This window comes from Salmo salar, chromosome 10, assembly GCF_965601325.2.
Source record: "Salmo salar chromosome 10, fSalSal1, whole genome shotgun sequence".
Taxonomy (NCBI): Eukaryota; Metazoa; Chordata; class Actinopteri; order Salmoniformes; family Salmonidae; genus Salmo; species Salmo salar.
Window position 1 is genome coordinate 81,346,158 of NC_138300.1, and position 16,892 is coordinate 81,363,049.

The 16,892-nt window shown below is 41.5% G+C and overlaps 1 protein-coding gene across 2 annotated transcripts in view; it reads right to left on the reverse strand.

Moving 5' to 3' along the window:
* Nucleotides 1-16,892, reverse strand: part of LOC106561000 (nuclear transcription factor Y subunit beta) — a 57,703-nt gene that overhangs the window by 9,989 nt on the left and 30,822 nt on the right. For both annotated transcript variants that reach the window (XM_014124521.3, XM_014124522.3), the window contains exon 4: nt 4,115-4,312. In XM_014124521.3, coding sequence (XP_013979996.1) covers nt 4,115-4,312 — 198 coding nt within the window. The remainder of the gene's footprint in view (nt 1-4,114; nt 4,313-16,892) is intronic.

Genomic DNA, 16,892 nt, shown 5'->3' on the forward strand with positions numbered 1-16,892 from the left:
ATATGTTAGTATTATACATTGAGCTGTATTTCCACAGCATCACCCGTGTGATAATTTAAAGGGGAATGGAAACACTATGATTTACAAACGCCAGCTAACTAACTGTAAACCGCCATATTGGCATTGTTGCGTCACTGGCAGGAGAGCATTTTGGAACTCCCCAAAATAACTGAATTTACAGAGTACACTCAAGTCTGCGAATTAGTTTATTACAGAGAATTAAATAATTGCTAGTTAGGGAGCCAATAGTCCTACTGAAGCCGTTCATGTTTGAGCCGATCGTTGCCCCAGATCAAAAAGTATATTCTCGTAGCAGTAACAACACAGATATGCCGCCTGAAACACCTCAGCTAGAGGGTTGGCGTAGGCAAACACAAACTGGTGTGAGTGGGGATGCTGCCAGGTAATGGCTAGAGTAGGAGTGTGTGTGTTGTAGAGAGATGGTGGCGATACAGCACAAAATCCCAGCGGATGGTGGCTGGGTTCCTGTCTGTCTGGATGGCGATGTAGTTATTGAACGCGTCACTAATCCTTACGAAGGACTTCCTGGCAGAAGAGGTTACTCGACCAGTCAGCAGCCGATATGTCAGTTAAATCATTTGTGACATTTTGCTTGATAATCAATTGTTTAAGGTTAATATCAGTAGTGGGTAGGTGTCCAATATATATAGTATTCGTTATAGTACTCTATAACGATGTTTATCGTCAGCGCTGTTTGGCGCGTTGGTAACACATTTACCTTTAGATTAGAGGACCGTAGTTGGAATCGCAGACAACATCGTGATTCTTGAAATCTCATTCTAACCAATAATGGGGCGTGCTCATTATAAATACATTGTGATTTAGTTTAGGTATCAGACTAACTTTTCTTATGATTTTGTTTGCAGAGCATACAGGCTGGCAGCTTATTGCCAGTTCACCCTATCCGCACAAGGGAGAATAGCCAGAAGCAAAGGCATTGATTAAAAGTAATTTAGTAAATCTAGCCTAGCCTAAGACATATACCCAACGCCTTGGTCTTATGTAAAAGTAGTATTTGCTAGCTTGTCCACTATAACAACAGGTTCAAGTGTAACCAGATAAACTTGCTTTGAAGATAAAACTACTTTCAATGCGCACTAACCCTGTGTCCCTGTCGCTAGAGTAGTGACTTCAACTAGCTTTGGCTGTCATCTATTGGAAAGGAATGGTACCTACACTGGCAACTAGTTGGCAGTCAAAAATAGACTTTAATAATATATGCCATTTAGCAGACACCTTTATCCAAAGCAAACTGGCTACATGGTAGTGGAAACAGATCATAGAAACAGGATAACAATTTTGTTATGATGGATGGTCAGTCCTTGCATCTATAGCTCTGTCTATGAATTTGAGAGTGGTTACATTTCTCCAGCCCCATCCCTCAGCTTTTTACCAAAAGAGGAGCAGGGGGCCACTTTGTTATTACTTCTACTGCTGATTGCCACTTTAAGAAGTTAAAAGGCAGATTAAATACAGATACTATAAAAATGTCCCATCACTCAGACAGTGAATACACAGCATCCAGCACAGCAAACAATCAAATGTATTTTACAAAAGCCCTTTTAACATCAAAATAATAACCACAGTGGTTAGAGGGTGCAACAGTTTAACACCTCAGGAAATGTCAGTTGGCTTTTCCTAGCTGAGCATTCATAGGTTGAGAGAGAGAGTCGAAACAGCAGAACCGGGACAACATCCATTGAAAAGGGTAAAAAAAATATGCGGAAAAACAATTCCACTCCGATTCCCTTTATGGATGGGTGTATCTTGGAATTCGCTGTTGAATGGCCTGCTCCTTCTCCATTTTCGGAACACCATCCCGCTCCCAGAAGTGATCGATAGTATATCTTGGCTCGCACTGAGATGATTGTGATTCTGAGCTCTCAGGTTCATACAGCGAGTTATGGTCCTCACTGATCTCACTCTCCGTCAGCTCCATCTGTGGCGTATAGGGGCAGGACTCGATTATATACTGATGGTTGTGAGCTCAATCTAGCTGGGCCCCGAGCTCTTTAGTGATGGTCCCGGTGGACCTCTTCTCCACCGCAGCACAGGAAAACTCTGGCACCTAGGGGTCAGTTTGGCATGCTGTACTAACCGTTCTTTCCTGTTGGAAGAAAATAATTAAGGCATCTATTAAGCTAGTTATATAGAATTACTGCATATACTTGAAATAAACAATAGCCTTGGAAATAACACGGATTTGCAGGTACCACCTCTGCCTCCTGCACAGTCTCCTCCTGGATGAAAACATTTCAGGGATGAAGATGTCATCCTGAAAACAAACAAACGTTTTGTTAAGACAACTGAACCCAAATATATCAGTTGGCATTAACAAGCTTCCTGTCTTGTATGCTTTGTCAACACACACACACAATACGGGACATGTATTTTTCAGCAAACATTGTGGGAGTTAATGTAATGTAACTAGTGGCAGCTGCTATGCTGAAGAAACATAATTGAATAGCAGGAAGTAGTAAGGGCAATGAGAACATTGACCGGATAGAAAGGTGGGGGCATGTAACATAAATACCATCTCTGAGTAGGATGTCATGACAGAGATTGCATTATCTGAGAACATAATAACATTTCCGCCTTCTAACATACTATTGTCAGGAGGAAACAGGAGAAGAATGGTGGCAAATTGACTGACATGTGAACCATATACAATAAGTGTATTATTTGTTGTATGAGCTAGGGGGTTCTGCCACCATTGTAATCCAAACCGGAACAGATGTGTGCGTCATCAGGCGTAAACAAGCAAGAAACTCGGGTTGGAAGACAATGGTGGCGGAAGGGCTAAGGGGATGTACCCATATGCTGTATGTGCATAAAAGCAGAGCCAATGCTCAGGGAAGGGAGATGTTCCGCGGACCACCTCGGCTTTGCTACTTTGTATTAAAGCCTATATTGAATTCATAAGTTCTTGTAAGAGTATTATATTCTTAAGACAATTTTCCACGACAACATTTTCTATGTCAACTTCATAGCTAAATGAGGCAGAGCTAACAAAACATTACAAAAATAAATCTGTTGAAGTTGCAGTTGAGTTGCTTGCTAACGTTATTTGCTGGGGGGTGTTACATAAAACACTTCAGACGCAATAAGCTTGTTACCTTCATCTGGAGTTGCAACAAAGTTGTCCAGTGTCAAACGCTAGTCTAGCCCTTCATCGCGAAGTCTCCCTCCGCGAAGTGCTGTCTGCAGATCCTGCAAGCTCGAGCTGGCACGTCCTTCCTCTTCAGGACATGGAGCCACTTCTTCAAAAGTTGTGCGTCCTTGGGCAGCCGATGGAAGTTTACTGGGATTTTTTTGGAGCCAATTCATACAGCATAGCGCTATACAGTTCATGTTTGAATTACTACTTGTTGTCGCCGTCTTCATTGTCTGCGCCTAACCTCACTTTCTTCGATTCACTCTCTGCGCAAAAATTCAATACCACAGACAATTTGCTGATTCCTGCCAGTGACGTACTGGCATCAGTCGTTTCTATGGCAATTTAAAATGGCGCTGATCATAGCTCAAACAAACCTTGTCAATGATCAAAATACTAAATATAGAGATGTTTGGCACCCCAATGGTGGAACAAGCTCCCTCACGACGCCAGGACAGCAGAGTCAATCACCACCTTCCGGAGACACCTGAAACCCCACCTCTTTAAGGAATACCTGGGATAGGATAAAGTAATCCTTCTAACCCCCCCCTTAAAAGATTTAGATGCACTATTGTAAAGTGGTTGTTCCACTGGATATTATAAGGTGAATGCACCAATTTGTAAGTCGCTCTGGATAAGAGCGTCTGCTAAATGACTTAAATGTAAATGTAAAAGTAATGTTTTTATGTTAAATGCACATGTTTAGAATTAGTGGATTGAATACACATACATACATACATACATATATACTTCCTAAAGTGTTTACATTCCCCTTTAATGGCCAGGTAAGGGAAGGACACAGCAACATCAAGCCCTTTGTGTTTGAGTCAAGGCCACACATAGAGATTTCCTGAGAACTCGTACGCACCAGTCCACAGGCAAATGTCTTAGGTCGAGAAATTGCACGCACCCACACCCAGGCTCTCTCCTCCCTCTCACCTCTCTGAACTTCTGAAGGTAGAGTTTCAGGGGCTCCACGTACATGTCGAAGCCCAGGGTGGACATGGCAAACAGGATGTCCTCGCCGTTGATGGTCTTCCTCTTCTCCTGGTGGCAGCGCTCGCTGGCCTCCGACGTGATGAAGCTGATGAACTCGCTCACACACTCCTGCACACACTCCTTGGCATCTTTTGCTATCTGGACAGAATGAATAGGAAAAAGGTGGATCTGTGTCAAAATGCAGACTAAAAAGGTTGATTTTGCACATGGAGACTACATTCAGGGCCAGTTTCTTGGACACATTAAGAAGTAGTGATGGGGGGATCGATAGTTACATATTGTGATATTATTTTGGAACGATATTTCGATATTTTACTATATATTTGTTTTTTTATAGCATTAGCTTGCGCTAGTCAGCGCCAAAACTATGATATTTTTCATACTATAGCTTCTCTTTTTAAGTAAGCCAACATGTTTTCAGCACTTTTATTATCAAAACACGTTTTCTCACGCTCTCTTGTCTCTCTGCAGCTGTTATATAGTGACCAATATGTTTGGAACATCAAATCGCAATAAAAATGCAGTATCAAATTGCAATAAATATAAACTCAGCAAAAAAAGAAACGTCATGTGTGTTTATTTTCAGCAAACTTAACATGTGTAAATATTTGTATGAACATAAGATTCAACAACTGAAACATAAACTGAACAAGTTCCACAGACATGTGACTAACAGAAATGGAATAATGTGTCCCTGAACAAAGGGGGGGGGGTAAAATCAAAAGTAACAGTCAGTATCTGGTGTGGCCACCAGCTGCATTAAGAACGGCAATGCATCTCCTCCTCATGGACTGCACCAGATTTGCCAGTTCTTGCTGTGAGATGTTACCCCACTCTTCCACCAAGGCACCTGCAAGTTCCAGGACATTTCTGGGGGGGGGGGGGGGGGGAGGGGGGGAGAGGAATGGGCCTAGTCCTCACCCTCCGATCCAACAGGTCCCAGACGTGCTCAATGGGATTGAGATACGGGCTCGTCGCTGGCCATGGCAGAACACTGACATTCTTGTCTTGCAGGAAATCACACACAGAACGAGCAGTATGGCTGGTGGCATTGTCATGCTGGAGAGTCATGTCGAGATGAGCCTGCAGGAAGGGTACCACATGAGGGAGGAGGATGTCTTCTCTGTAACGCACAGCGTTGAGACTGCCTGCAATGACAACGAGCTCAGTCCGATGATGCTGTGACACACTGCCCAAGACCATGACCAACACTCCACCTCCAAATCGATCCCGCTCCAGAGTACAGGCCTCGGTGTAACGCTCATTCCTTCGACGATAAACGTGAATCCGACCCTCACCCCTGGTGAAACAAAACCGTGACTCATCAGTGAAGAGCACTTTTTGACAGTCCTGTCTGGTCCAGCGATTTGTGCCCATTGGCGACGTTGTTGCCGGTTTCCGTACAACAGGCCTACAAGCCCTCAGTCCAGCCTCTCTCAGCCTATTGCGGACAGTCTGAGTGCCGATGGAGGGATTGTGCGTTCCTGGTGTAACTCAGGCAGTTGTTGTTGCCATCCTGTACCTGTGTGATGTTGTGTGATGTTCGGATGTACCGATCCTGTGCAGGTGTTGTTACACATGGTCTGCCACTGTGAGGACGATCAGCTGTCCGTCCTGTCTCCCTGTAGCTCTGTCTTAGGCATCTCATAGTACGGACATTGCAATGTATTGCCCTGGCCACATCTGCAGTCATCATGCCTCCTTGTAGCATGCCTAAGGCACGTTCACACAGATGAGCAGGGACCCTGGGCATCTTTCTTTTGGTGTTTTTCAGAGTCAGTAGAAAGGCCTCTTTAGTGTACTAGGTTTTCAGAACTGTGACCTTAATTGCCCACCGTCTGTAAGCTGTTGGTGTCTTAACGACCGTTCCACAGGTGCATGTTCATTAATTGTTTATGGTTCATTGAACAATCATGGGAAACAGTGTTTAAACCCTTTACAATGAAGATCTGTGAAGTCATTTTGATTTTTACAAATTATCTTGAAAAAAAGGGACGTTTCTTTTTTTGTTCAGTTTAGAATCTAGAAAATCGCAATATATATTGTATCTAAGAGCAACTTGCTAAGAAAAGACAAACTAGCTGTTTGCTGATGTAAGAAACACAAACTAAAAGTGTCATAGAACGCTAGTGGATTTATTTTAAGAAGCAAAATGAAAACTGCGTTGTTGTCATCAACATTGTAGCATGTGCTGCATTGACCATGCAGACGGAACGCAAGTGTCTCGTGGTCGAGGAACATCAAATGCGCTCCTTGAGTGACGGGGGGGCGTGGCTAAGTCTGTGTGGAATGTGGCACAGAGAGAAAGAGCGGAGAGAGATGACTCAAGTAGCGAAGTAAACTATAAAAATTGACATTACACATGGCATATCACATTTAAAAAACCAAACAGTCAAATAACGGTATAGAAGGTAAAGTAAAAACCAGGTCCCTGCATCAATACCGGTATATCATAAAATACGGTATACTGCCCAGCCCTACATAGACCACATAATCATCATATAGGGCTTCCAACAACCCCTAAATTACTGTCATAACCAATTTGAGGCCATGTATTTTAAAGAAAGCTGGACTCATGCAGTGGTAGAGGAAACACTGAGACTGAGAACTCTGTTCAGCACATAAGCGCCTTTCAGGTCACCCAAAGACGCACTGTACATTTTTTAAATTTTTATATATAATTTGGCATGACTAAATATTCACCAGTGTTGGTGTGTTTCTCCTTTGCCTTGGCCCAAACATACAGTAGGCTACATGTCCTGTGGTGGAATTTTTGTAATCAAAGGGGGGGACCTTTAAGATTTCTTCAAAATAATCAAACTTTATTATTTAATTACTGCAGTAATGGAGCTGGTCGGTAATCACCCCTGGAGGTGATCACTGAGAACTCTACGAGCTGGTTGGAGCCACAGCATTTTATAGCAAAGTCCATCCTCCTTCAGTCTACACGACACACAACAGATGTATGGAATGGGTCACAAGGTTAAGATTTGTATGAAAGATACTTATAATTCACAGCAGACAGTATCTGCTGTAAAAACATGAGAACTCATTGTGTTAATACCAGTGTCTGGCCCCCCAACTCCATACTAGAGCCATCTCTCCCTGGTACCGTATAGAACATATACATTAACTCTTGCTCTGGAATGCGGAATCCCCAAAGACATCGTAAATCTTTCAGAGGCCCATCCTCAGTAGAACACACACAGATGAGAATTCTAACAACCCCTTATTATGTTGCATAAAACAACCATCTGATGCAATAACAGCATTATAACATAATCTTGTAATTTCCACCATAGTCCTTGAGCCTCCTTATACTCCCTCGTTCCAGCTCCAGGTGGTAAAGCTCTCGAAGGCTGCATGTTTGCTGCCTGACTTTCGTTCAGTGTGTTCCCACCCAGCATGGCTTCCATGACTGATTACCAACAACAGATGTTACATTCCACCTAAGTTGCACATGTCAGGTTGACCTGGCCGTGTTTGTTTTTCACCAGATCCATTAACAACACATCAAATATGAACACTGATGGGGGGTTTCCCGAACACACTTTCCAGAGATGATGCAATAACCATGCATTTTATTAACGCTGGGAATTGCCAGGGACCTCACGATAATTATGTGATTATGTGATGATTATGTGGTCTATGTAGGGCTGGGCAGTATACCGTATTTTATGATATACCGGTATTGATGCAGGGACCTGGTTTTTACTTTACCTTCTATACCGTTATTTGACTGTTTGGTTTTTTAAATGTGATATGCCATGTGTAATGTCAATTTTTATAGTTTACTTCGCTACTTGAGTCATCTCTCTCCGCTCTTTCTCTCTGTGCCACATTCCACACAGACTTAGCCACGCCCCCCCGTCACTCAAGGAGCGCATTTGATGTTCCTCGACCACGAGACACTTGCGTTCCGTCTGCATGGTCAATGCAGCACATGCTACAATGTTGATGACAACAACGCAGTTTTCATTTTGCTTCTTAAAATAAATCCACTAGCGTTCTATGACACTTTTAGTTTGTGTTTCTTACATCAGCAAACAGCTAGTTTGTCTTTTCTTAGCAAGTTGCTCTAAACATTGAGACACTAATTGTTAGCCACTAATGCTAATAGCTAGCTAGCTAATAAATGTACTGAGTAAGAGCAAACGTAGCTAGCTAATACAGCCTGAATATTCCAGTGATGGTGGAGACCTAAATCAGCATGTTGTTTGTGCAACAGTATCTTCTAAATCAAAGAGGAATAAGCAAAGCAAGAATATGTTAGCTACATGAAGTAGCTAACAGAAAACATGCAATGTAGCCAAAGCTTATAGGGTCCCCTAGGAAACACTTATCAACACTTTAGTTCCTATCCTGTCACAATAACTCATCCCTGGCATTTTAATTCGTTGTCATCTCAAACACTGTATTCAAAGTGCCCACTATTATATTCTAACTATAGAATTATAATAATCATTCTATTTCCATGATTCCAACAGTTTTCCTCTAATTCGCAAGTCAAATCGGAATTGCAACATTTGGTTAAAAATAAATCCTAGATTATTTGCCCATATCGTGCAGCCGTACGTGGCAGTGTGGAAATGATCAATTGAGCACTGGTGTAAAGTACTAAAATAAAAATACTTTCAAGTACTACCTACGACGTTTTTTGGTATCTGTACTTTATTTTTTGACAACTTTTACTGCACTACATTCCTAAAGAAAATACTGTACTTTTTACTCCAAACATTTTCCCCTGACACCTCAATGCTTAGCAAGACAGGAAAATGCTCCAATTCACACACTTGTCAAGAGAACATCACTGGTCATCTACTGCCTCTGATCTGGAGGACTCACTAAACAAATGCTTTGTTTGTCAATTTTGACTGAGTGTTAGTGTGCCCCTGGCTATCCGTAAATTTAAAAAACAAGAAAATGGTGCCATCTGGTTTGCTTAATTAATATAAGGAATTTGAAATTATTTACTTTTATTTTTGATACTTATGTACATTTTATCAATTACATTTACTTTTGATACTTAAGTATATTTAAAACCAAATACTTTTAGACTTTTACTCAAATAGTATTTTACTGGGTGACACACTTTTACTTGCGTAATTTTCTGTTAATGTATCTTTACTTTCACTCAAGTATGACAATTGGGTACTTTTTCCACCACTGCAATTGAGTGCAGGAAAAGCAGAAATGATAAAAGTGCTGAAATTTGTTTTGGTTGAAGTTGAATTGAACAGTATAAAACAATCAGAATGGAGAAAGACTAATTGAAATCACTTAGAATGTATGTGTTGCCACCCTAGGATCACTCACTACTAATAAAGCAAATGTAGAACTTTTATTATTCAAAAACAAAAAATACCGTCATTTATTTTTAAATACCGTGATATAATATTTGGGACATAGCACCCAGCCCTAGGTCTATGTATCTGGCTTTTCACTGTTTCAATCTTGATTTGTGTAGATGTACAGTGAGGGAAAAAAGTATTTGATCCCCTGCTGATTTTGTATGTTTGCTCACTGACAAAGAAATGATCAGTCTATAATTTTAATGGTAGGTTTATTTGAACAGTGAGAGACAGAATAACAACAAAAATCCAGAAAAACACATGTCAAAAATGTTATAAATTGATTTGCATTTTAATGAGGGAAATAAGTATTTGACCCCCTCTCAATCAGATAGATTTCTGGCTCCCAGGTGTCTTTTATACAGGTAATGAGCAGAGATTAGGAGCACACTCTTAAAGGGAGTGCTCCTAATCTCAGCTTGTTACCTGTATAAAAGACACCTGTCCACAGAAGCAATCAATCAGATTCCAAACTCTCCACCATGGCCAAGACCAAAGAGCTCTCCAAGGATGTCAGGGACAAGATTGTAGACCTACACAAGGTTGGAATGGGCTACAAGACCATCGCCAAGCAGCTTGGTGAGAAGGTGACAACAGTTGGTGCGATTATTCGCAAATGGAAGAAACACAAAAGAACTGTCAATCTCCCTCGGCCTGGGGCTCCATACAAGATCTCACCTCGTGGAGTTGCAATGATCATGAGAATGGTGAGGAATCAGCCCAGAACTACACGGGAGGATCTTGTCAATGATCTCAAGGCAGCTGGGACCATAGTCACCAAGAAAACAATTGGTAATACACTACGCCGTGAGGGACTGAAATCCTGCAGCGTCCCCAAGGTCCCCCTGCTCATGAAAGCATATATACATGCCCGTCTGACGTTTGCCAATGAACATCTGAATGATTCAGAGGACAACTGGGTGAAAGTGTTGTGGTCAGATGAGACCAAAATGGAGCTCTTTGGCATCAACTCAACTCGCCATGTTTGGAGGAGGAATGCTGCCTATGACCCCAAGAACACCAGCCCCACCGTCAAACATGGAGGTGGAAACAGTATGCTTTGGGGGTGTTTCTCTGCTAAAGGGACAGGACAACTTCACCGCATCAAAGGGACGATGGACGGGGCCATGTACCGTCAAATCTTGGGTGAGAACATCCTTCCCTCAGCCAGGGCATTGAAAATGGGTCGTGGATGGGTATTCCAGCATGACAATGACCCAAAACACATGGCCAAGGTCCTGGAGTGGCCTAGCCAGTCTCCAGACCTTAATCCCATAGAAAATCTGAGGAGGGAGCTGAACGTTCGAGTTGCCAAACGTCAGCCTCGAAAGCTTAATGACTTGGAGAAGATCTGCAAAGAGGAGTGGGACAAAATCCCTCCTGAGATGTGTGCAAACCTGGTGGCCAACTACAAGAAACGTCTGACCTCTGTGATTGCCAACAAGGGTTTTGCCACCAAGTACTAAGTCATGTTTTACAGAGGGGTCAAATACTTATTTCCCTTATTAAAATGCAAATCATTTTATAACATTCTTGAGATGCGTTTTTCTGGATTTTGTTGTTGTTATTCTGTCTCTCACTGTTCAAATAAACCACCCATTAAAACTATAGACTGATCATTTCTTTGTCAGTGGGCAAACGTACAAAATCAGCAGGGGATCAAATACTTTTCCCCCCTCACAGAATACAAATAAAGAGAAGCAAAAAAACAGCAAAGCAAAAAATGGAGGGATGCACGATATATCGGTGAACATATAGGAATCGGCCGATATTAGCTAAAAATGCCAACATCGGTATCGGCCAATGTCTAGTTTAACGCCGATGTTAACCTGTTGGGGCTAGGGGGCAGTATTTTCACGGCTGGATAAAAAAACGTACCCGATTTAATCTGGTTACTAATCCTACCCAGTAACTAGAATATGCATATACTTATTATATATGGATAGAAAACTTTCTAAAACTGTTTGAATGGTGTCTGTGAGTATAACAGAACTCATTTGGCAGGCAAAACCCTGAGACATTTTCTGACAGGAAGTGGATACCTGATGTGTTGAATTACCTTTAAGCCTATGCCATTGAAACACACAGGGGTTGATTAATGTTTTGGCACTTCCTATTGCTTCCACTAGATGTCACCAGCCTTTACAAAGTGTTTTGAGTCTTTTACTGTGAGATCTGACCGAACAAGAGCCATGGAACGGTGATGGCCGATTAGACTCTGGCGCGCGAGTTCATGTTGGGTACCCTCGTTCCAATACGTTATAAAAGAGAATGCATTCGTCCACCTTGAATATTATTCATGTTCTGGTTAAAAAAAGGCACTAATGATTTATGCTATACAACGTTTGACATGTTTGAACGAACGTAAATATATTTTTTCCCCTCGTTCATGACGAGAAGTCCGGCTGGCTTAGATAATGTGCTAACAACACGGAGCTTTTTGGATATAAATGATGAGCTTTTTTGAACAAAACTACATTCGTTATGGACCTGGGATTCCTGGAAGTGACATCTGATGAAGAGAATCAAAGGTAATGGATTATTTACATAGTATTTTCGATTTTAGATCTCTCCAACATGGCCCTTTGTCTGTATAGCAAAGCATATTTTTCTGGGCGCAGTGCTCAGATTATTGCAAAGTGTGATTTCCCAGTAAGGTTATTTTTAAATCTGGCAAGTTGATTGCGTTCAAGAGATGTAAATCTATAATTCTTTAAATGACAATATAATATTTTACCAATGTTTTCTAATTTTAATTATTTAATTTCTGGTGCTGACTTGACTGCCGGTTATTGGAGGGAAACGATTTCCTCAACATCAATGCCATAGTAAAACGCTGTTTTTGGATATAAATATGAACTTGATAGAACTAAAAATGCATGCATTGTCTAACATAATGTCCTAGGAGTGTCATCTGATGGAGATTGTAAAAGGTTAGTGCATCATTTTAGCTGGTTTTATGGTTTTGGTGACCCTGTCTTTGAATTGACAAAACATTACACACAGCTATTGTCAATGTACTCTCCTAACATAATCTAACTTTATGCTTTCGCCGTAAAACCTTTTTGAAATCGGACAACGTGGTTAGATTAAGGAGATGTTTATCTTTCAAAGGGTGTAAGATAGTTGTATGTTTGAAAAATTTGAATTTTGACATTTATTTGGTTTCAAATTTGCCGCTCTTGAAATGCACCTGCTGTTGATAGGGTGCACCACGGGTGGCACGCTAGCGTCCCACATAGCCCCAAGAAGTTAAAAACCTATGCCAAAGCTACCGTGCATTCCTATATAACGTAGGTACATGACATAATAACACCACGTAAACGTTTTCGCTACATGTGCAACACAGCATTCCTAACCTAGCCCACATAACGTTTGCTGTGCGCAGTGTTGCCAACTTAGCGACTTCGTCGCTATATTTAGCAAGTATTCAGACCCCTCTAGCGACACATTTTCAAAAAAGCGACTAGCGACAAATCTAGCGACTTTTTCTGCTGTTATTGGAGACTTTTGGAGACTCTGACGTGAAAGAACGCATCGTTCTTACTCTTCTCAACGAGCAGCGGGTGCTGCCGTCGGGCCCCACCCCCGACCCAAAGCACTCACAGGCAACCCAGTCCTCGCGCAACAGTCCCTCCCAGCTGCAGTCAGAGCAGGAGATGTTCACCCCTCCGCGTCCAGACTACAAATGAATCGCGCATGAGGGAAGCCGCCGCTGGCTGATCCCGCCCTGGCTTCCATAATTTTAATTTTTTTATTTATTCCTGAATTAGGGCCAGACTAGTTACCATAATTTTCTCACATTGCCATTGACAGTTTTTTCTATTGTTTATTTTTGGTCCATTTAGATTAATGTAGATTGTATACAAAAAAAAGAAAAAAAAAAGGTAATGGTTAAAAATGTTCATGTTTTACTGTGACTTGTTGTAGGCTCCTAAGTGGACCATAAGGTTAAAAACCAAACCAAATTAAGAAAACTAAACTAAAAAACAAAAACATTAAATAAAAAAAATAAACAAGTAACTCCGCCAGTGTTTCTTTTGGGTAATTTTTGCCGGTCCCAAGCCTGGATAAAAGGAGGAGGGTTGGAATTGTGACATAAAAAAAAGGAAAAAAAAGAAAGAATCGACAGAAGAAAGTTCATGTGTAGTTCTTAACATATTTAGGGTGTTTTTTTTTTACTCACTTTTTGTCTCTCCCATGACGTTATTCCTCTCTCCTACAACGTCCATCACAATTACATGCACATGGCCAATTATGCAAATTAGGTGATGATGTCATTTAACAACTTTTAGGACAGCAAATAGCTACTTTCCTTACTGAGGAGTTGGCAACTGGCTGTGTGGATCGAGCAATAATTTGAAAGAGTAAGAAAATTTCAGCGAGACAACTCAAAGGCCAAATCTATTAAAGCCAAGATAATGGAATTCATTGCCCTTGCTAATCAACCGTTCTCTGTCGTGGGTGATGTTGGCTTTCGCCGACTGGTCGAGCACCGTTACCAAGTGCGCTGTTTTTCTGATGTTGCCCTACCGGAGTTGCACAGTAATAGCGTCACTGCTATTAGCTTCACGACATACAAACTATGGAATGCCGCATTGTTTGTTCGACCACATACAAACTATGGAATAAAGCATTGTTTGTTCGACCACAGCTTCTGGGGTAGCTAGCTTTAGCTTGGTACCTAGCTAGCACCAATACAACCAGCCTGAAAACAATGACCAGTAGAAACTGCAGTCATTTTCATTATTCTTAGCAATGATTTAGGAATACTTGTGAGTAAGTATTAGCTAGGTTGCCACTGTTGTTCATCCGTTGAAATTAAACTTCAGTTCATGAAAATAAATAGCTAGCCAGTTACTTAACCCTGTTGCCCAAAGCTAACGTTATAAGCAGCCAGCTAGCTTCATCTGGCTAGTGAGGCTCGACCGGACTGGGTTATGTGTTGTAAAACTATTTATTTATTTCACCTTTATTTAATTAGGTAGGCAAGTTGAGAACAAGTTCTCATTTACAATTGCGACCTGGCCAAGATAAAGCAAAGCAGTTCGACACATACAACAACACAGAGTTACACATGGAGTAAAACAAACATACAGTAGAAAAGTAAGACTATATACAATGTGAGCAAATGAGGTGAGATAAGGGAGGTAACTAGCCACAATAAGGATTAGGCACAATAGTGGAATTTGCAGTTTGCCTTCAAAATAAAAGTATGTAATTGACAGTGATGCAAATGAATACAAATAGTAGAATTATGCCATACTTTTATTTTGAAGGCTAACCACAAAGTCCACTTTTGTGGCTAATCCTTATTGTAGCTAGCTTCACATAGATGGATCTGACCACCATTAATCAATTAAGAACTGTCTTATAAATTAGGGTTATTTTTAGATGACACTTAGCTATATAGTTACTTAGCTAACTATAGCTACTGAAACAGATTGTTATTTGACGTGTATCTTTTTTTGACACGCAAACAGCGTTCCATAGAAATCCTGGTTGAGAATGAAACGACTGAACAAAGAAACATCACAGCAAGTAAGTGAAAGTACGGTGTGTGTGTGTGTGTGTGTGTAACCTTTATTTAACTAGGCAAGTAAGTTAAGAACAAATTCTTATTTACAATGACGGACCAAACGACCCTGGGCCAATTGTGCTCTGCCCTATTATGGGACTCCAATCACGGCCAGATGTGATACAGCCTGGATTCGAACCAGTGACTGTAGTGACACCTCTTGCACTGAGATGCAATGCCCGAGACCGCTGCGTCCATGTGTGTGTGTTAACTATTTAACTGTACTATAATGTTTAAATGGCAGCAAAAACATTTTTTAATCGGTATTGGTAACGTTTTTTTGGGGCAAGAAAAATATCGGATATCGGCCAAAAATGTCATATCAGTGCATCACAAAAAAAATTATGCTTTAAGCATACACCATCATCAAGTCTGCTGACAACACGACGGTGGTAGGCCTGATCATCGACGGCGACGAGTCAGCCTATAGGAAAGGAAGTCAGAGACTTAGTAGTGTGGTGCCAGGACAACTACCTCAACGTCAGTAAGACCAAGGGGCTGATTGTGGACTATAGGAGAAAGAGGGGAGAGCACGCCCCATCCACATCAACGGGGCTGTAGTGAAGCGGGTTGAGCGTTTCAAGTTCCTTGGCGTCTACATCACTAAGGACTTAACATGGTCCACACACACCCGCACAGTCCTGAAGAGGGCACGGCAGTGCCTCGTCCCCAAGAGAGAATCTTGACTGGCAGCATCACAGCATGACCACAAGCGCCACAAAGAGTGGTGCGGACAGCCCAGTACATCACTGAGGGCTGAGCTCTCTGCCATCTAGAACCTCTATATCAGGCGGTGTCAGAGAAAGGCCCGAAAAGTTGCTAAAGACTCCAGTCACCCAAGCCATAGACTGTTCACTTTGCTACCGTCCGGCAAACAGTACCGGAGCATTGGCTCTCCAACCAACAGGCTCCGAGACACCTTCTACCCCCAAGCCATACGACTGCTAAATAGCCAGACTGCAGTCAATTAATGGTACCAAAACTATCTTGCACTGACCCTATGCACACTCACTAGACTTTATATACACAAACTCACTCACACTATACACTACTGTCACTCCCACACAAATCCCTTATACATTCGAACACTACTTCCACACACACACACACACACACACACACACACACACACACACACACACTGCATACGGAAAGTATTCAGACCCCTTGACCGTTTCTGCATTTTGTTACGTTAAAGCCTTATTCTAAAACTGATTAAATAGTTTTCTCCCCTCATCAAATCAACACACAATACCCCATAATGACAAAAGAAAAACAGCTTTTTAGAAATTTTACATATCACATTTACATAAGTATTAAGACGCTTTACTCAGTACTTTGTTGAAGAACCTTTAGCAGCTATTACAGCCTCAAGTCTTCTTGGGTATGATGCTACAAGCTTGGCACACCTATATTTGGGGAGCTTCTCCCATTCTTCTCTGCAGATCCTCTCAAGCTCTGTCAGCTCTGGGTTCTTAGGGACTTCTGTGATAGAAAAAGTACATATGTACCTGGTTTATTTGATATTAACAATTAACAATTAAATATTTGACTAATAATAAGACATTTCTGTCCCCTTAGTGTCGGTTTTCATGGGCTCTAGTTCCCTGCAGCTAATCTGGGTGTATGGTCACTTGAGATGGCTTGAGCTGACAAATGGGTTAAAGACTGCATTACATAGACAAGAATGTGTTTTACTAAGGGATAGCTTAGGAGTAGAACAATCACTCATTGTCTCAAAACCATCATTGCATCTGGGAAACTAAGCTAGGGTGGGGTTAAGACAACA